At 39.2% G+C, this 21898-nt stretch overlaps 2 protein-coding genes across 2 annotated transcripts; one reads left to right on the top strand and one right to left on the bottom strand.

Moving 5' to 3' along the window:
* The first annotated feature begins 2721 nt into the window (after positions 1-2721).
* On the top strand, positions 2722-4177 carry LOC135948132 (probable G-protein coupled receptor Mth-like 1). The gene is made up of 5 exons (XM_065497242.1): positions 2722-3050; positions 3106-3172; positions 3517-3656; positions 3710-3881; positions 3948-4177. The coding sequence occupies exons 1-5, from the start codon at positions 2723-2725 to the stop codon at positions 4126-4128; spliced, it is 888 nt and encodes a 295-aa protein (XP_065353314.1). The 5' UTR covers position 2722; the 3' UTR covers positions 4129-4177.
* Positions 4178-4918: 741 nt separating this feature from the next.
* On the bottom strand, positions 4919-6785 carry LOC135934012 (probable G-protein coupled receptor Mth-like 1). The gene is made up of 6 exons (XM_065475500.1): positions 6663-6785; positions 6240-6583; positions 6114-6180; positions 5926-6059; positions 5719-5866; positions 4919-5663 (listed from the first exon to the last, which is right to left on the bottom strand). Exons 1-6 carry the CDS (start codon positions 6689-6691, stop codon positions 5477-5479), a joined length of 909 nt encoding a protein of 302 aa, XP_065331572.1. The 5' UTR covers positions 6692-6785; the 3' UTR covers positions 4919-5476.
* Positions 6786-21898: the final 15113 nt, after the last annotated feature.

Below are 21898 nucleotides of genomic sequence, written 5' to 3'. Positions count from 1 at the left end.
GAACAGTGAAAATTCTGAGAGGAAAAAATTATATGACTCGTTCTCACCTACTGTTTACAGATGAGGTTTTGGCCCCACCGGCCTCATCAGCAGAACTTGCAAGACAAAATTCATAACCATAGTATTAGCTGTAGAGATATACGAGTCGTCGAAAACGTTCGGCCAAGCTCATTGCTGATTAAAATCGAAAAGAGGATTTAAGTGACGAAATCTTATAAACCCTGCCACTCGCCCTCCCTGTGATTTAACCTTCCCTAAAAATATTCACAAGCTACTGATGAGGTCTGTTGGGTTGTAACAGCTGCTGTACATTACTAGAACGTGTAATTCAATTTTCTCCTCTCCGAATTTTCACAATTCAGCTGACCATCTTGAATTAATTTCGGCATAATGAAAAGCCATTCAGTCAATTTAAATTTAACAAGAAATTAGCTGCGTCTGTATTTCTTTACGTTTCTTAATATATATGCACACACACAGACATACATAAATAGAGTTCTATATGGCAAGAGCCAAGAACTAAACTTGCTATATTTAAACCAGAAATTGCACTTAAAATCTCCTTCCCAATTTTTACTTAATACTAAGAAAAACCACTTTCTTAAAATCGCATTTAAAAAGGTGTAATTAAAATCAAGTTTGCAGTGCTGTACAATGGCTCAGCAATTAATTTTACTATTGATTTGATCCATACTCTATAGTATGTGAAAGAAATGTCCCGAACAAACCCTTTGCTTCTTTCCTGGTAACGTTGTAGCAGGCGTCTTTTGTTTCATTCAGCTTGTGTATGTGCACAATCTCTGTTCGCTGCTCTCGCTGAGCAGGCATATGGATGCAGGGCAGGACGTACGTGTCTCTTTTTCATTATTGTGCACAGCACTGGGGCTAAGGTAGAGCATATTGCTGCACAATTACGTGAGCCAATTTGCGTTGTGAGAGCGGAGAGAATGAAAATAAAGCGGCGAGCGAGCGGAGGGTCTTTCTTTCTTCCATTCGTATTGTGCTCTGCGATCGGACTGCGCGCTCACTTTTTTTACAGCACAGGCTTTGCGCCGATTATGTGCGCTCGATTGCTCCTGTATCATAATTCCGAGGGCTCTGCAACCCTCACTCCTCTCTCTCTCTCTCTCTCCTGCCCGCCGACAGGCAATTGATTTGCTCACCTGATTTACCAGGTGCAGTGTTTCTATGCGTGTTTCTTGTCGAAAAAAAATTTGAAAGAATCTAGCAATCAAAATGCTTGTATCGAGGTAAGTTTACGTTGCTAAAAATTATGATGAGCACAAAAAACGAAACTCGGAATTTTTCCTTTAATGATGATTGACGTCAAATGGATTAGGTCATTTTAACCCTTGAGAAATTATCTGACGCAAATACAAGACAAAATGTTAAATGCACTGCATCTTTGACGTCAAGCCATTAAGAAGTAAAATCTCACATTTTTAACTTAAATCTTTATTTGATGTTAATAAAATAATAAAAATATTAGCTCCTAAAACTAGTTTTGGGTTTTGAAGGTTCATATCTTTTGAGATGGGCAACCCCCTGATATTAGCAAACTCGCGCAACCTTCGCGTCCCAATAACATGCGCGTACGGGCGTCATCGTAGGAAGTCCTGCCCATAGAAAAGGACTCAGCTCATGTTCTTGAACTCGCACTGAGGTCTCATATTGAAACACTAGACATTTTTTCGTTTAATTAATTTACGCATGCTGGAAAGGTGCAGACCAGCAAGTAACGAGTCAGACTGCTGAAAGCAATTCTTCTCGTCATTGCAATGCAAAGAGAGTACATACAATGTATACGCATAGCCCGCGCACTCCACCCCCAAACAATGCTCGGATTCTCACAAAGCAAAACACACGCATAGTTTGCGTTCAACAATAGGAACCAACGACCTGCGGTATGGTTGAAATTTTTTTTTCCAATTTTATGGTCCAAAAGTGTTTCAAATATGTTCAACATAAAGAAACATAAATAGTGTAAAATCGAAGCAACCAACGCTCATCAAACCGAACCGAAAAGTTGAAATGTTTTCAGCGTTTAAGTCTTTTTTTTGCTCTTTTTATCCCTGTCCGAGGACCGGGAAGGGCGCGCGCTGCACTAGCACGAATGCTGAAACAACAATAATTATATATATGTAATTATTTGGTTGAAGAGTGAATCAAATATTTGAATTATAACTGTATCGAAACATCCTGTTTAAATTTCATTTAAAAAGGCAGCCTTCTACTGCAACCGCGATACTGTTTGGTTTTGATAAAACTATAGTGCTGTTTTTCAGCAAAAACAACACAGAAGTCTACATTCGTTGACTCACAAAAGTCGGCTGAATTTCATCATCACATTCTCTAGTCCCTAATCATATATAGTACATTAAGTTGAAACAGGTAATTATGTACAAAAATTTAATTTCTTTTGTCTTTTTTTTAGATTTTCTATATATTCTCTCACGGGAAACAAACAGGGAATTTTTTATTTTACCTTTTCCAGCAGATCGTTTTTACTGTCCGGAAAATATGTTGTTTTTTGAGTTCAAGATATTTTGCTAATAGCTTTCTTTGTTTTAGTGACACAATGATCCTATTAAGAAATGCTTACTGTTAATACATTTGCAATTCTGCCAATTTCTTTAATTTCAAGTGAATTTGTTTTTAAAAATTTAACGTAATAATTAGTGCATGATACTTTTTTGCACAGGGATATATTCACGGGTGAAATATGGCAGAGTCAAATTCAACTGTTGCTGACGCATGGGATGATCTGATCAAAGATATTCAAAACACAGCAGCTACTATTGTGGTCGTGCCAATGGTGATATTGGTTGCGTCCATGATCATGCTGCTGATCACGTTAATCTCGATTATCAAGAGTCCCGAAAAGCGTAGATCGACGCCGGGCAAGCTGATTGCGTGGCAGTCAGGCACGCTGCTCCTTGGATATTTCTTCTCGACCACCTTGTGCACCATCCTCCTCATCTTCCTTTACGACCCACTCACCGGCTTCATCATTCTCGTATTCAGCATACACGCCATATTTATCCTCATGGGTAATCTAATTCTAAAATGCGATTTTATTGTGTTACGTTCGGCCTCTGTCTACAGGCGTCTTCTATCTAAGCTCGCATTTCTGGCTCAATGTGCTGTGTTTTGAAGTTTTCTTCAGATTCAGGTAAATTTATGAACAAGCACCGTGGCAAGTTTGTATGGTTTGCAATATACGATACCTTTTTTATCGTTAAATTCAGAAATATGAAATTATATTGGAATCATTTAACACTGGAGAACAATATTTTATAATCAACACCTCAACGATGCAAAACAATAAAAGCAAGATAAAATTGGCTCGCTTTTATGTATACTGTAATTCATTTGATAAAATATCAACCTGAAACAAACCATCTATATTTGAAAATATGAAATCTATTCACTGAGTATTCGATAAAAAGGATATTCATTAATGACAATTACATATTATATAATATTAAAATTTATGGATTGGTTGAATGTTGATAGGAGTTTGACCAGCTTGGTTGTGAACAAAGACGGCAACAGTGACAACTTCCGATTCCCCGTATACTGTTCCTACGCAATACTAACACCAGTTTTCCTTACGCTAGTCGCAGCGCTGTGCATCATCATCGTTGGAATAGATTGTAATCTATAAACTAATGGTAACATTTTATATTTTATGCGATACTTTTTTCAGTTTCTTCAATTCTGATGATAGTCTACGGCTTCCCGGTTCTGCTTCTTACTGTGGCTAATATTACTTTCTTTACCATTACCCTACGAAATGTACTGATAATGAAAAAAGACACGAAAATTTTACACAGCAATGAAAGTAAGACTAGCGAGGCGAAAACAATCAGCTCTGTGTGGTAAGTAAAGACTATTTTCTAATAAAATTTTTGCTGTGTCTATCTAAATTATTTTATTTTAAATAGGCTGTCTCTGAAAATGCTGTTGTCAATGCTTGGTGTGACTTGGATTTTTGAAGCGGCGTTGATCATTGGATTCATTCTGAATCTGCCCCCAAAAGTTATTTTTTACACCGCGGTTTTGACCTCTCTTCGCGGTGTTACTCTCTCTTCAATTTACCTTATCTTTAACAAAAATAAGAATTGAGAATAGTTATAAATATTTTAATTACATTTTCTAGACAGAATAATTAACAAATTTTAGAGAAGCGACTGTAAATTATTATTTAATTTTTCCTACTGACTATATTTCTTCATGTTCGTCTGACGCAGTAAACGAATTAAAACGCCCTTAAAAAATTGTGAGTTGGTGCCGTTTTTATTATTCCATGAATCTCGAAAACTGCTGAAAATTAAGCACAATTTCCCTTTCCCTGGGTAAACTAACAAAAAGCTCTCGTGTCTCAATGCGACAGGTATAAAGTTTTGGCATGTGTGGGCAAACAATAGAAAGGTGTCTTGAAAAGTGAGTGACGTCTGGCAAACGTAAAGTGGCGCTCGGTGAAAATTAAGTCCGAAGTGACTCGTGAGCTTCTCGCTACACAGAGGATAAAAAAAGGAAAGAAAACTATTACGACTGTCTCGCTGTATTCTATAATCACCCTTGAGCTCAAATAACTTTGCACTAGCGAACAATTGGTGCTAATTTTGACCTTCGTGTGCGTTCCCAATAAGACCCAATCAGCATTCCTCTGATGCTAAGTCGTTTTAAAAATAATTGCACCTCGTGCTTCGTTTACAGTTTATACACCTTGGAAAAATGAGAGAAACACGCAAATATCGTTATTCTGTATGCATTTTCTGGTAGAAAATATTATATTTTCGTCTGCATTCATTAATTATTGGTTTCAAAGAATATTTCACTTTATTTTTTTGTAACATTTTTTGCAGATTTGTACATCAAATACCTTTTGGTCGTTTAGGAAACTCAAAGTATATAGATTTTACCAAAAGCGCTCTTTACTCATGATTCAATACGATACATTTTCACAGATTTTAAAAATAGTGATGATAGTGTGCGACTTGCCAATTCTGCTTACGACGCTGGCAGATGACACTTTATTTTCCATAACATAAATATTTCATGATCGGTTCATCTCTTTCAAGATCGGTGATTAATTCAAATAAACGATTCGTATAGTCACACCCCAATAGCGAAAAACGCGCGAAAACTTGTGTGTCCCAATGACTACGCAAATGAATAACAGAGCATCATTGGATAGGAAGCCCATAGTCCAGAAAAAGGACCAACGGGGTCTTTTATTGAAACGCTGTATTTTATTTACATTTTTAGCATTTTTATAACATTGCTAACTCGTTTTTCAAATGTGCAGTGGCATAAGCCGAACCTTCTTTGGATTTTAACCTGATTAAGAGCATTTTTACACAAATAATACACATCCAAAAGTACAATCATCACAACTAATTTTTGTAAAGTATGAAAATTATGAATTAAGGTTAGACAAAATTATTCGTTAAATGTCAGTTAGATCAAGCTATACGTTTTGAATCCTGTCACCACGCATGTAAATCACGGAGACAAGGAAACCTTTTAGGAGTACGAGTAATGAAGCCAAAGAAGAGATGATTCCTGATTGGTAGCCTGCGAGCAAACTGATTATGAAGCAAACTTGCAATAACCCTGCGACGCCAAAAATCAAAAAGAATATTCTAACCATTCGCCTGAAAAAATAACAAAAACACATTTCTAAAATGTTTGTATTTATTTTAATCTCACCAATGGAAATCGAAGGTATTCTCCTGATGCGAGTGTGGGAATCGCACATCTCTCTTCACAATTGTTGTCATAATGAGTAAAACTATGTTGGCAATTGTAGTTATCACACACGTGAATACGAGTCCAAAAACGCTCATGATGATAAGCGCTATAATCAGTATGGTTAAACAAATATCTTATTGGCGAGAAGTGTGATCAATGTTTTACTTTCTAGGGCTCTGAAGGAACAAGATCCAGCAAATATCGTGCAAAGTACAGGAACACTGGCAGCGTAAACGGAAAATTTGATGAATCTGCTAGCGTGACTTTCGTTTGTGTGATTCAGCGATTTTTGGATGCACCTGATAAATTTGAGTGTGCATTATATTTGCGTCAGTATTTTCATTTGCATTTACCTAAAGGAGTAGTACACTTCAAAGCAGAAAACGTTAATCCAGATGAATGAGCTCATATAAAATGCGGCTGCAAGGGTTAAAAATGGTTTAAGATTTTTACATTTTTTTGTCGACAAATTTCTTTACCAAAGAAAAAATTGAAAATGTTCAGTAAATTATCAACAGCATCACTGACTCTCTTGATGTCATCGTCAGCTTGGGAAAAGAGAATGACAACAAAAATCAATTTGCAGACGTATCCAGTCAGCAACACGGTGGAGAGACCTATGATAACTTTTCCAAACATAGATCCACGTTTATTGGGAGACTTCCAAATCCGACATATGTTCATCGTCAGAAAGACGATGGAGAGCATCAACAGTATGATGGCAACTGACTCCGAGACCCCAATTAAGTAGTGAGGTCTCACAGTTTTCAAACTGTCTATGACTCCTTGCCAAGGCGAATCTGTCTCTTCATTTTGTGTTTCCCTTCAACAAAGAAAATATTTTTATATATTTATTAATCTACTTTTTTAAAATTTTACGAGCTAAGCAAAACTGAACTCACCCAGTGGTTTCTGTTGATGCCCCTTCCATTGCAATGGCTTTATTGCAACTACAACTTAGTTAGTGAGGGCAAAAAGGATATTTAAACAATCAGGAAAAATAAACCGGATGGCTTTTTTTATCTTTCTCCACTGCTACCACACTTACACCGCAAGAAAGTTGAAAAACAACCAACACGGATTTCTGCGTACTTTCCGAATTGACTCGTGAGCTTCTCACTATACAGAGGAAAAAAAGGAAAGAAAACTATTACGACTGTCTCGCTGTATTCTATTATCACTCTTGAGCTCAAATAACTCCGCACTATTGCGAACAATAAATTGGTGCTCATTTTGACCTTCGTGTGCGTTCCCAATAAGACCCAATAAGCATTCCTCTGATGATAAGTCAGTTTAAAAAATAATTGCACCTCGTGCTTCAATTACAGTTTATACTCCTTGAAAAAAATACTTTTTCTAGTTGAAAATTTTCGTCTGCATTCATTGACTATTGGTTTCAAAGAATATTTCACTGTCTTTTTTGAAACATTTTCTGCAGATTTGTACATCAAATACCTTTTAGTCGTTCAGGAAACTCCAAGTATAGATTTTACCAAAAGCGCTCTTTGTTCATGATTTAATACGATACATTTTCGTAATTTAGCTCAGTAAATTTCATTGGCCAAATTTGATCAGGAAAAATTCAAAATTGACACTACTTGTTTTCTGTGACCTCGGTTTATTTTAGTACTTTCTTCCTCATTGTTAACCTGAAAATTGCGACATTTTTAGCTTGTAAGGTTAGTGCTTGTGTGAGCGGAAACTGTGCAGAGCGGAATCGCTAGAGGTCGGCGCCGCGTACGCGCGCATCCCGTGCGTCATTGTGGCGCGAACAAAGCGATTAGGATTAAATAACCAAAGTACGTGACTGCAATAATAGCGCGTGCGGCGACACTCGAGCGAAAGGATGCTGAGATGCTGTTTTTGCTCCGCTCGCAACAATGAGCAAACTAAGTGGCTCGGCACAGGAAAGAGAAAAAGAATAGCGGACCGAGAATCGATGACGCGGCGCCGCCAAGCAGCGGAAAATATTACATACACACTCACGTGCATATATACAGAGCTGGGATGAAAAAGAAACCACGTGTACTTTTCGCCAGCGTCATTGTTTTCGTTTCTAACGCCCACACGTGCATCTCGTCGTTCAATAATAGTCGAAACGAGACGCCCCCCGCATCAGTGTACTTAATTCATTCACTGTTTATTTTGACTGTGCAAGGACAAATCTCGATCCATTCACCTGTGTCTGCCTCTAAATAGTAATGAAAATAATGAGCTCGAGCACAGAGAGGTACCCGCGTTTGTTCAGCCTCAAGTGTGCGTCGCATAGACATGTTGTCAATGTTTCTTTTCCTTTCACCGCGCACAAAAGCGGTTGGCTTTTAACCGCATTAAATCGAGCTCCGGATGCGTTTTATTCACGTTTCGTTTTCATAACCTGACTATGACTGCGGTGACGCTCTGAAAAAGCAGGATACGTGGCAGACTGGTTTCATTGCAAATGTTTCCATACAAACAATACAATATACGTGTATTTAAATAATTCAAATGGCCGTGGAGATTACAGCGGGTCAAAACGGTAATTTTACCAAGTGAATTTAAGCATGGCGTATTTTAAGTGAGGTTGTTTAAATTGTTTTAAAGGAAATATACGTTGAGGAGGTGGTAATGGATGAAATTTAGCCAAAGAACGGTAAAGTATAAGTAACACTAAATCGTTTAATTTAAGCCGTCTCATTCGTCTGCCCTATAATTATTGTGAACTGCCGCTAGACATTTATTAAAAAATAAGCCAATATTAGTAAGTAGAAACAGTTTGTGGCGCCTTCTCGTCACTACTGTTCTAGTAACTAATTTGCATTTTTTAACCTGTATCGCCAGGTGGCAGTATAAAGGTGTGCGATAAGCAGTGCTCCCTTTTACTGCACCTACACCCCCACTGCATAATCAGACTCGCACCGAAGGAGTCACACCAAAAGGTTCTCTCCAGCTAGGATGAGATTTGGTGTGAGAAAATTCTATTAAAGCTATTTCATATCAGATCCGCACTACATACGGGGTAAGCTGTAATAATTGTTTATGTTCGAATGTGATATTTTCATTGTTATGGTTTTTATTTATGTATTTTTGGTGATATTTAATTATTTGTGTAATTTCACAGTCTTGGTCTTAACTTTACTACTTCCAACCACGAGACAAATAAAAGACGTTACTACTAAAGAAGCATTTCTGTCACGGCTCCTCGATCCCACAAGTTCAAAATTTCAGCTAGATAGTTAGGTTTTCAACTGCCCTGAAAATCTCGAATTTTCGCCCTACTGTGAAAGAAGCTCATAAAATGTACTAAAATCATCACTGCAGAAAATTTCTCTCTCCTTTTCTTTCCCTTCTCAAACCAAAGCATCTAATGTCTTCTAAAGCAATTTTTCGTCAAAACAATATGTTTTAATGATTCTTTAAATTCGCGGAAAACTATTTTATAATTTGCCATCAATGCGTGATCAACTGATTTAAAATTGAGTATACATCAAAGCATCGCTTTTTAAATTTATATATGCCAAGACCAAGACGTAAATCTTTTCTGAGGCTAAACATGAAAGTAAAATAGCAATCGTTGTTCATAATAATATCGATGTATACCAATAACAAAGAAAGCTTACTTTCCCTTGGAAACTTTCGGCGGGACGTGTGTGGCATCAGGATCGCAGATCAAAAGCAGTTTTGCGCAGGCAGCTCTCACTCTCTTTGTTCGCATATATAACGTGCCGATTATCAGATTACCGAACTCGGCACACGATTTCCAACAGCAATTTATTTATTAAACGACGGCGGGCCGGGGTGTAATATTAGCGAGAGGGCGTGCACATAGCGCACGCAGGTAAATTCAGCCAGCGCACCCCTTATTAAACTGGATATGCCGTCGCGTCGGCGTCGTTGATCCGACCTAATGAAATTCCGCCGGCTGGCTGTTTGTGTGCAGTGTCAGGTGCGGCTTATCAAAGAGCTAATGTCATCAAAGCAATCAACAAAGGCCGGAATGTAATAAAACACACCTCAAGAGAGCAGCCGTGGATAAATTTGTATATTACTCCTCGCTCGTCTGCTCTCCCAGCAGCAGCTTTTATTTATCGGCGGCGTGCGGCTCGTCGGATTAATTTCAATTTGTCCTGTTAATAAAACGAGCCAATGCGCTCAGCGCTTTTTACCGATTATCGCTGCACGGGGCTCATGCAATTTTCCCTTAAAGTTTTCTCATGTAGAAAAGTCTCAGCAAATCCACGTGGGAAAATGCAAATTTGCTGCAATTATACACACCAATGACAGTATTATAATTGCGATGATTCATGATTTGAATCTCAAGAACAATCATCTATTATCAAATGAAAATTTTTAAGAACACCAAGGTGATGAATTAATGGCAAAGCAACTTATTGAATCTGGTATGATTTAAAAAAATATGTTTGTCAAAACACCTTCACCTGCTGAAGCGGAGCGCACGAAAGCCCTTATTTTCAGAGAATCACAACCTTTAATCCTTTGCTATATTTATTTATACATCACCCAATGACACAAAAGGTTTATTTACATCCTTTTCGAAAAGTCAAGAACTGCTGTTGCAGTGTCGAAAGAAGAAGGAAAATAAGAAGCCTCAATCCGCGACGATGACGTTCGAGAAATAATGAATTGACAGTTTATTAAATGATGCATTCGTGAGTGTACATCGTGTACCTACACATTCTTGCAATAAAATAACGTGTGTCCGCGTGCGGAGGCGTATTATTTGTTCCTCGCGGCGTCGAAAATGAGATGCAGGACGCGCACTTTTTGTTTGCCATCGGCCCCCTCACGATGACGAACGCATTTAAATACCTGTCTGTCACTCGGATCGCGCGGCCCCAAATGGCATATATTATACAGGTAGGCCTGATATACGGCAGCAAATTAAAATATGCAGTTGCTGCGGTAACTCTCTATCGTTAATATTTAAGAACATCTACATTTTTACCTTAAAACGCATTGTAAAAATGAAATTGATTACCTAAATATAAAACAAATTCTTACTGCATGAAAGTAGTAGAGGATTCGAGAGTAAAATGTGACATAATTTAAAAGCCCAAAGAGGCTTTTTTATTAGCCAGCGACTATAGAGCATAGTAGATAATAGAAATCGAAGTGTTCCATTGGGTTCATAACACTCGACACATTTTTCTTGAAGTTGTTTGGTACTGAAAAAAATGAGCTTTGTGAATTGCAGTCACTTAAATGAAACACACTTGCGCGAAACTTTAATTTTCAAAACACTAATTGGCAAAAACCCTTATCGTTTCCTTTTGAGTTGTCATCTTTTATACTTGATTTTGTTGCTCACAAATCACTTTAAGTAATTATGTATGTAACTTTTCAATAAATCACTCTACGTTAATCATCTTGTATTTGATGAAAATTAAAGGCTAATAACATCGACTTGAAAGTAAAATGCAATTAATGCTAATAATTTAAGGGACACCCCCTAGAAAACTAAGCGCATGGCTTAACAAAGATACAACCTATTGAGAGCAAGTTTTCGCATTTATCCATTGCCAATTCCGCAATGTCGGGCCCTCCTGTTCATATGGGTGCAGCTGAAGCAAGAAAGAGAATGGATTGGAAGAGCCCAGAAGAAGATATTTGCTCGCGCGGTGTGTGCACTCCTCCCCCGCCTGCAGAGTAAACACGGCGCTGATGGTTATTGTCGTGTCATCATTTCACAAAACGAAATTGCTGCCGCTCGAAAAATATTTTCATTCAATCTCGTCTGATCTTTTCAATGGTGAAAATTACTCAACGCAGCAAAGCAGCGTAAAGTGAGCAAAGGTAAATACGCGCGTTACAAAAAAGCCTCGGGTGGAATTTGGGTAGTTCACCCTCAAACGTACAATCATGAAAGAATTTTGTGATTTCAGCACCTCCTGTCATGAATTTAGGGGCTTAATATAAAATAAACATGACGTGGTGACCGCGATTGTGGATCCATAGTGTGCGAGAGTTTACGTCAAAATTGGTTGACATATCCTCTACTTTGCCCTCTTTTGTGCGAAGAGAAATGAATGAACATAGATGAGAGTTAGTAAATTTGCGCTCTGCTGAACGGCAAGGCCTAAAACAACGATATTTTGCCGTGATTTAGATTAAATTCCTTTTTTTATTTCGGATCAGCAGGTAACTTTACCCCATAGAATTTTTTGAATTAATCCTCTTGATCGATGGTTTCATTATACTGAAGTATTCTAACGAGGAGCATTTTTGTTGTTTTTCCTATACTGTATTATTTTTATTTTAAAATTAGAATAATTATGAGAATATTATTGCTCTGATCAATTTTCTGTTCGCAAAATATAGGGCCTCGGGTTGAAGCCAAAACAGTAGAGAGTTATAATGACGTTAGCTTCGAGAAAATACCCGGCATTTATATATATTCAATATGGATTTCATTGTGGGGTTCAGGGTTCGAGCCAAGGGAAAATGGAAATGCATCTGGTTCCTTTGTAGTACTCGCAGAATTTAATCCAAAATTAAGACATCCATATTTAAGACTGTAAAGATTACATAATAAAAAATCACAAATTGGAAATATAAATTATAAAAGGAAATTCATTACATAAACAATTAATATACGCATTATAATGCGAGTCGAGAACAACAATTATTATCAGTTATACAATGCTTACCCCGGTCCGGAGAGGTAAAATGTGACATGACGGTATGCGTGCGAGGGTGAGCGGTCAGTGAAGGTGGATGATATATATAGTAAGGCGCTTATCATATAGTTACAAGAAGTGACATCTAAAGGTTACAAACTGAGTTAACGCTAAGTGTGTGGGGAACTGCTACATCATGTTGTTTTAAAATGCAATAAATTAATTATAATTTTTGGATCCAGTTCATAAGCAATAAATATATAATATATGTAATTATATTTTGTAAGTTCGCAGTGACCCCGAGACTACATTATGTGTTCTTCATAAACGGGACAATTTCATTTTGGAACTTATGCAAAGGAAGAAAACTTTTTGGAAGGTTTACAGATTTTGCTATGTTAGTCAAAGTCTAGCAAAGAACAGTAAAAAAGGGTCGTGGTGATTTTCCCCAGTTAGCGGCGTTTCAAGCGCGGCTGGGTGTCTCTCGGCGAGACAGCAAGGGGATGGAGCTAACGTTCAGCTGCAGCCGTCGTACATCTCACCTCCTACACCGGACACACTCGGATAATTTCGGACACTTATGGGTAAATATAAATTAAACACTTCAAAGCTCTTGTAGAAGGCATTTTAAACACAATGTCTGCACATTCAACAATTTGAAACTCTTATCCCTCTTGTTATCTCTTTCTGAGTGAGGTATATGAACTGGGTATTTCGCGCAGCTTTTTGGTTCACAAATATATAATAATAATTTAATCCAATTATTTGTTTAGCTGCAATATAGTATATGCACATGATGACACAGGAGATAAGACGGTGAGAACCCTTCCATTGCCTGATTTTATTTTAGCTCGTCTTCAATTATTCCATCAGATAGTTCTGACGAAGCATCAAAGAGCAAAAATATGATTTAAATCTATAGAGAGAAGAGTGTGATTGCGAAAAGCGTGTGTGCAGGTGAAAGAGGCTGGACGCACAGGCTGACTGCTGGCAGGTGAGTCGAGCTGGCCGAGAGAAGAGAAAAAGAGAGCTGGCGGCGCATTGAAATGCAGAGAGGGCACTGAGGGCCCAATTAGCAGGCGTGAGAGTGGCTAAGTAGCCAGCTAGTTATTTTTCCGCATGCAGCCAGCGTCGGTCCGTCCGTCGTTTTATTGATCGCGCGCGGCCAGTAGGCGCACCGAGGGCCGGCAGCTAGTTAGTCGCGCGCGGCGTGCACTGGACACGCCCTGCAAAAACATCGATCACCATGCGGAGCGGACGCAGGCAGAGTGAGAGAGAAGAGCAGAGAACGAGATGCAAAACCGCGCGGTGGCGGCGGATGCTGCTGCAGGGATGTGTGCGACGGCCTCGAGTGGCCGCTCGCTCGTCCGCGCGCCCGCCCGCCCGCTCGCCGCAACAAAGGCCAGATTGATTTGACAGCTTTCTCGCCTTCTTTGTGCTGCTGCTTCGACGCCCTATTTATATTCGCACTCTCGCCGCAGAGATATATTATGTGCTCGTTGGAGGGCATGGGGTGGCTGCTGGACCTTTCCTTTGCTGCCTTCTGCTTCTCTGGTGCGGCAATAATTTTTATTCAGACTCGATATTTACTACGTCTGGTGTTTGGCAAGTGCGTGCTTCTGAATCTGAACGTAATCTATATTTTGATGGTTTTCATATTTTAGTTAGTAGTTCACTCTTGCTATACCGCGTATAATTTAATAAAACCATTTTTAATGCAGCTTCCTTGGTGTAGATGTCCATCATTTGACTCTTCTGTATAGATAAGAATATTCAGATCTGTAGAAATGCGGAAAAAAGATTGCTACATTCACCGGGGAAAAAGATCTAGGGGCCAGGAGTCGCATTCGGTGCACCTGCGATCAGCTCAGCAAATCGACACCATGCATATTGCTGTAGAAAAACGTCTCAAAAGATCAGGAAAGTTTTTATGCATATTTTTTTGAGTTTGAACTAAAACAAGAAATTTTTTCCTATCAGTCACATTAAAAAAATTGACACTTTTTAAGACTTTTCCCGCGTTTCACATCAAATACATACCTTATGAGAATATTTTGCAAAACTTGCAGCCTATTTATCTGCACCTCGCTCATTCTTTACATAACCTACATAACGAAGAGAATTTTATCACGTGTAAGAAATGTATCACCTATCAACATTCATCCAAACGCACAAACCAATAAAAATTTAAATTTTACAATTAAATTTGTGTATTGAAAATATTAGTATTAATATTTTGAACCTAAATAATTAATACAAAAATTGACAATTTGCTATATTTAAATTAAAAATCGACTTTTCTCTATTTATCGAGGTCAAAAATCTGGCACAGGGGAAAAATTGGAAATTGATTTTTGGTCATTGCTTTGATCTGCATTGCAAAAGGACAAAGACTGGCAAGTTAGTCTTACCAAAAAATCCCGGTTTTTTTAACAGATTGTGTAGTTTGGTAAACAACTTACGAAAGGATTTTTGTAACGGGTTTATTAACTACAGGAGCCAAAATAGAGATTGAAATGAAGCGCTGAAGTTCTTTCTCCCTGCGCAGCTTTAGAGTAAATTTTTTTCATGCACACATTTATCAGCATTTATTTTTTAGAAACTGCTGAGCACATGCCGTGGGATATGAGATCACCGTCTCAGTAACACCGCTAAGCGGATAACATGGGGCCCCGAGTGGCCACCGAGGAGCTTGGGCCCAATGTATTGGCCATATCTTATCGCCTTCCCGCACCGAGGTCTTTGATTGAAAAAGACATTTGCTGGAAAGGCAAACTGTACAATACCAAAGCCTTTTTGAATGCAACAGCGTCCTGTTTTATTTCAAGTTTTTCAACAATAAATTCATGTTGATGCTATTGAAATTTCCGTCTGTGCTATTAAACCCGGCATAACTAGCAATGTATTATTTGATATATGCAAACAAGTAGCACATGATGCTACAATGCTGAGGGATTGTTTTTCAACCTTCTTGGCATGAGTGTTATTCTCGTTGCCGTCCGCGTGGTCCGCGTTGAGCCCGTGCAGGGATGCTGCAGCCCTCTCGCTCTTCTCCAGCACTCACAAGCTGCCGCGCGGCTCTTTTGACCACTCCGTGCGGAGAGTGAACGTGAGGAGCTCTCTCGGCGGCCGGCTGCAAAGGACTTAACGCCGTCATCACATCAACAAGCATTTTCGATGATCATTGTATTAAGTTGAAAACTCTTGAATAAAGCAGCGCGGCGGCTCCGCGTATTATGAGCCCCATAACCGTTTCACACCGTCGGCCGCTCTCCTGCTGCACTTGTGCGCCGAGAGAGCCGCGCCCGCGCGCACCATTTTTCGGCGCCACTATCTTTGCACTCAAACTTGATCGCTCCTAGTTCATATTATTTATATTTGACAGTTGTCTCCGATGTGTTTTGCAACATAAGGGATTGAGTCAATATGTCTCTGATTTTTAGCTTGAAGTCAAAAGGAATGAGATATTTTTTGCATCTATAGAATAATTACACATTTACTTTAATTTAGAATATTTTAAAAACCAGTTGAAGATCAACCATGATAATTATCTTTTATAAGGATACTCTCTTCAATTAGATGAATCGAGCGATAGCTTTAGAAAATAGATTGCAAAATTCCATGAACTTGTATATATCCGGCAAACTTGCTGCATTTTTGTCTTTAGAATAGGTTAGGTGTGTGTGTGTATGTAATAAATACACACATCACATATATATGTGTGTGTGTGTACTGTTTTAATGTGTCATAACCTTGATTTTTTCTCAGAGAATAATAATGTGGTTATAACGTTAACAAATTAGGAAATTTCGTCTGCGGGTTTTTGCTCAAGAATTTGTTTTATTGCTGAAAGCTCATAACGAACAATTCATTATTTTTTTCTTCGCAATGTAAGAATTGCCCATGTTTGCTAGATTTTTCTCATCAACAGACTCCATTTAAAAAAAAGTAAATGCTCCCTAAATATCAGAACGCAAAAATCTTTTTAATTTATGTGCTCAAACAAGACACACGCTGCCCGAGAAGTGCTGGAAAGGTTAGCGGGCCGTAAATTTAATTGCGAGAAACAAAATAAGACCAATTCCGGCGGAGCGAGCGACACTCTTGCAGGGTTGCTATATAGGTTTGTCCCCGGCGGCGAAATAATTGAGTGAGTGCACCAGCAACAGAAAGTACGTTAAAATATAATCATGTGGCTCGTACAGTGGGCAGACGCGTACAAGAAAATTACACATTCGTGTGTGCAGTACAAACACTCGTGCTCTGCACTTGTGGCATGCTCGGAGCACAATATTTTTTCAGGTGCGACAACTCTCGCGCCACCGCCGAGGAAAGAGCCTTTCGCAAATATACACGCACTATGGGAAACCCTTAAAAAGTACATTCATAATGCAGGACTTGGGGCAGGCACCGCTGCGGAAACGCGTTCGCGCAGATTGTCGCACACATATGTGTAATTTTCGTCGCGCATAATGACATTATCGCGACTGCTCCCGGCCGAGACGAGTGCTGGGCGCTTAACTTTGCGCTCTGATGACCTTTAGCTATATCAAAAACATTTTTTTTGCTTTCGTGCCTCTTACTGAACAGGCCGGCTCGTAAATTTATGCAAATGTTGTTTACCGGAAAATATTAAACAATTTTGTGATGTAATTATTTCATTTCAACTATTTACTCTAAAACTACCACTGAATGAAATATTGATTTCAAAACCCTGATCGAGTTTAGAATGGAGTCATTCGAAAATATTTACTATAATCCAGGGTTTACTATTAAAAACACATCATTTTTATATCAATGGAAAATGCTGCTTTGATAAAATATACTAGAAAAAAAACAATTTTGTTTTAAAATAACCAAAAATATTGATGTTTATACATTATACATATTTTCTATACGTTAGTTGAGTATATCAATGAATTTCCTTAGGTGGAGTGCCACTAACGTACATTGCGTTTCGTTTGATAATGCTAAAAAGTATTTACTTCTTCAACAAGTCGGCCCCATGAAAATAAAATTTATCCGTTTTAGTGTTTACATCAAGTGTTTTAATTGAGTTAAAAAATTTGTGACATAAATCAACAAACGCTGTTTTTGGAGCTGCGAAAATTAATCATAATTTATTTTTAATATTTCTGCGTTGACAAATGTTTAATTTCATTCCGATGGCTCGAAAAAAGCTTTTCAGATTAGCAGGAGAAGACGTGGTTTAAAAGTAACGGGGTGTGTCGGGTGGGTGGTAGAGAGGCGAAAGTAAAAGGCGGATGATCCTCCATGTGGTCCACAAGGGTGCTGCATGTAGGTGCTCTTCTCTTAAGACGTCTCATCGAGTCCAAGGGCTCTTTGGTGGACCATGTGAGTGGCTGGATGCTTTTGCCGGCTGCATCGCCGCGGATAAACGCTCCGGCAAACGGCCGCTGCCCGCCACTTCGCTGCAGTCGAGCCGGACCCGATGAATACGAGCGGCCTGAAACACACACGGATAGTACACTTCTCTCCGCGATTTAAATTTAATACACGTCCATCAGCGGATGAGAGTCAACATAGCTGAAGTAGCGTATCACTTTAATTCATAATTTTTAGATTTACTTAAAATGATTTTGATTTTGGAGGTTTATAGGTAACTTAGTGATTGATTTTTGCTAAATTTCAATAACAGCTGGATTTTTCTTATTATTTATCATGGAAGAAATTAACCTGCAGTGGAAATGAACAGAACATTAGGCTATTAACATTATATATATATATATATATATATATATATATATATATATATATATATATATATATATATATAAAATAGTTAGTTTCAAAATGAACTTTATTGTGGTTCAGAACTCTGCCCCAATCATTGTTACCTCAAGACGAAATGAAAAAATTAACACAAATATGAAAGCAAAAGAATTTGAGACAAAGTGTTTAACACATCTTGAAGTATTGTTATTTGATTTTCTCTTGAAATGCACTGATGCTATCATTTAAACACATATTTGGCTGCATATTATTCCACAAGCGGTAGCACAACTTGAAAACAATCCTGCTGTGACATTTAACAATTATGATAAAAAAAATTTTCAGCATCACTGATAATAATTGTGTGAGATTAGAGTTTGCAATAAGATGTAAGTAAAAGAACCGAAATGAAGATTGGTTGAAAACTAATATTTTGATATTTTCTTAACTCATTTTTTGCTCCGTGGTTCTATAAAATCAATGACTACGCAAGTTTAAATTTTCTTTAACTATGTATATTATTCTAATGGTTCAATGACCTTAAGTCCACCTTGAAGACTAAGACTGTAGAAGCACTATGTATATGCTAAGAGAAGCGTAGACAGTTTTTTAACTGATAAAGTTCCTTCGACAAAATAAAAATATTCTTGTATCATTTCACTGTGACAACAGAGCAACCGATTTTTGTAACAATATTGTTGTTCCGATTAAACACATAAGGAAAAAATGGGCAGCACAGCTTTTCTTGTTATATATATTGTTTGTAAAAATTGTCTGGTCTATTGAGAAATAAAATTTGGTTCAATGATGTAAAAAAATGTAAGACAGGACTTAATAATGGTCTTAATTTTTGTGCCAAATGTGAGTAAAATATCTTTAACTTATTGTAAACTGGTTGTACCCAAGGAGCCCATTTCATAATTTAGCTACAAAAAGTTCAACTGGATGTTTAATGAACCTTCCACATATATTTTAGAAAGCCCATATGTGTTGAACCCTTTAAACACCGCAGCCAATTTTCCGCTGGCGACAGAGGCGCATTATTATACACGATGTATATACGGCGTATATATTATTTGTCTTGTAGCGAGCACAATAGCCTCAAATTGGTTGCACACGAATTCGCCGCGGCCATTGTCAGGGGCCGGCCGGTGGCTGGTCGGGCACTGGCCGGGGGCAGCGGGGGCGGTGGGGGCGGCGCGCGCACCGCGGCGGCGAGCGTGCGCGCCGCCGACGGCCAATCCGCCGTTGTCGCGGCCGCCGATCAATACGCATCGATATGCCCACTCGAGAAATGCCTGCATCATCCGCCCCCGACTGTCCCCCGGCAGCCCCCGCGCGCACACGCACAATGCAAACGCACATAATAAAGGGCTGCGTCCGCACAATATCGGCATCGGCCGCTCCCTTCGCTGCTCATCGTGCTGCTTTTTCGCACACCCTGAATCTGCACATGCACACACAAGGCTCGCGCGGGGCGATCGCGCGCTGCACGAGCAGAGGGCGACGCACAAGAGGGCCTTCAAGGGCTTTTCGACTTCGTGACTTGTTAAGTCGATTTTGCTCTGGCGCCAAAAGGGAGAGAGCGCAGGCAAACATCAAGCGGATGGAATTTCAGCCACCGGAAGAGCGATTGTGGCGAAAGTTGGAGATCCTTGTCCTTTCTCAGCTGTATATATAAAGTTTCGAATTTACTCGATTTCTGCTGGATTAGAGAATTTTCAGCTTATGGGCTGTTTGGAAGATCAAACCAATACAGTTTTATTTAAAGATTGTCAATTAACGAGATTGAAATCCTTCTTAAGAAAACTCGTTTTTTTCTTTCAGATATACTAACAATAAAGTATACACTAATAACGGTGCACGGTGCAGAATGATATAAAATTATAAATATGATGTTTTCGACTTATTTTTAAATATTTTATGTTAGAAATAAAAAAGTGGCATCTGTCTCTTTTGAGCCGTTAACAAATAAAGACATAATATTTTAGCTCAAAACAGAGAAACATACCATCGTTCGAATCGTGAAATAGTTAAATTTTTATTTGAAAAAGGAAGCGTATCTTCGTTCAAGTTCCAGCTGCGAGCAATTTCACGAGTTTGCGATCAGACAGCTGGGAGAAATTAAAACAAAAGGAGACGCGCGCACGACAGGGGTGTCGCTTTCACACCTCCGATTTAATGCTCATATTTTTCACACTATGATTTTTATGAAAATGACCAAAATGAACAAATACAGATGAAAATGGATAATTGCACGCGTCGACGCCTCCGCCGCAAAAACAATGTCCTGATCATCCGAAATTAATTTCACACGTAGAGCGGAATTACGACTCTTTTATCCAATTTTCACGGTGTGCATTACCCTCCCCCGAATACGCGACCGCACCACCCCGGGCGTCAGCATAATGCCAGAAAGCCCACTTGAAGATTCATTAATGAGCAATAATTATAACCGTCATTTGGCTATTCACACTTCGCACAGAAATGGAAATTGCGGAAGAGGGATGGAGCAACGGTTGATGGTTGTACTCGAGAATCCGCGCACTTTCCCAGGGAAATCCACTGATTCCGGGGTGGTTTGTGTGTGTCTCTCTCGCTCTTCGGCGCGCGTGGTGGTCGATGATTGCATGCGGAAAAGCTTTTATCGAGATTAAAGTGGCTGCACACAGTCGGAACAAAAGTCGTCGTCAAGTGGCCGCTCTTTCTCATGGGAGGCCTGGCCATTCTCATGCACGGGGGCAGGTGGGGCGGGTGCAGTGGTCCGCGCGACTGCACCCGCGCCTCGTCACGCCGACCCCCGGCGGGGCTCGCGCTGTGTGGGGCCGTCAACGGGGCCCGGCATTCCCATGCACCTCTCTCGTCGGATGAGTCTGGCCGAATTGCGCGCGCACGGACGTGAAAAGCCAACCAGCCGCGATGCATAATCATTAAATAAGAACACTCGAAAAGTCAGTCGGTCTTTTGCGGCGCGTTGTGTCGCGGGCGCGACAGGAGTTCTTTTTCTTTCTCATGTCTGAAGAGCCGTGCGCGTTCTCCGTTTCTTTCTTAATCGGGTTTATCATGCTCGAGCATTGCTTCCTCAAGACTGCTCCTTCGGTTCTTCTTGCTGGAGATGGTTGAACAGATTCTGCGAAATGCTGTTTTCGAGCTGAGGGTGCATTTTAAATAAGCTTTTTGGCCAGTGTAAAGTTAGAAATGGGCTCTTGGGACTCAAATGTTTGAAGCTATTAGTTGCTGGCTATAGAGATAAAAATGAAAAATTCAGAAATTAACTGTGTGCTTCAGAACAGTTTCCAAGATATCACATTGATTAAGAGATAAAATGAAAAAAATTGTTAATAATGGATGTAATGGATGTTAAAATTGACAAAATGGATTGGATGAATATTAAGCTTAAGATTTTAGGATAGGTGCATGCTTGTCACGAACATCTTCATTGCAAGCAAGAAATAAATAAATCTAAAAAACAATACCATCTTTATATATGTACTACACCAAAATTAGACTGGAAATAACAGCTGTTCAGTTTCAGTTCAACCATAACCCTTTTTCGTTGATCTTGGTGAAAAATAGGAATCGGTGTTCTCGCGCCTAAATGGGAGTAAGTGCTTAAATCACTTGCAGAATGCTGCTAAAAATAGTGGTCACAGAGACTGTCAACTGTTGATCTTGTGCTTCTGCAGTCTTATCGGCCAAATGGAAAGAGAGCCCTCGAGCAGCGGTGGTGGCGGAAAAATAATGGCCACCGAGCGAGCTGGCCTGCTCTCAACATATATATGCTCAAG

Source organism: Cloeon dipterum, chromosome 1, assembly GCF_949628265.1.
Source record: "Cloeon dipterum chromosome 1, ieCloDipt1.1, whole genome shotgun sequence".
Lineage (NCBI taxonomy): Eukaryota > Metazoa > Arthropoda > Insecta > Ephemeroptera > Baetidae > Cloeon > Cloeon dipterum.
Note: the sequence above shows the minus strand (reverse complement) of the source record. Positions and strands in the feature narration are given on the sequence as shown.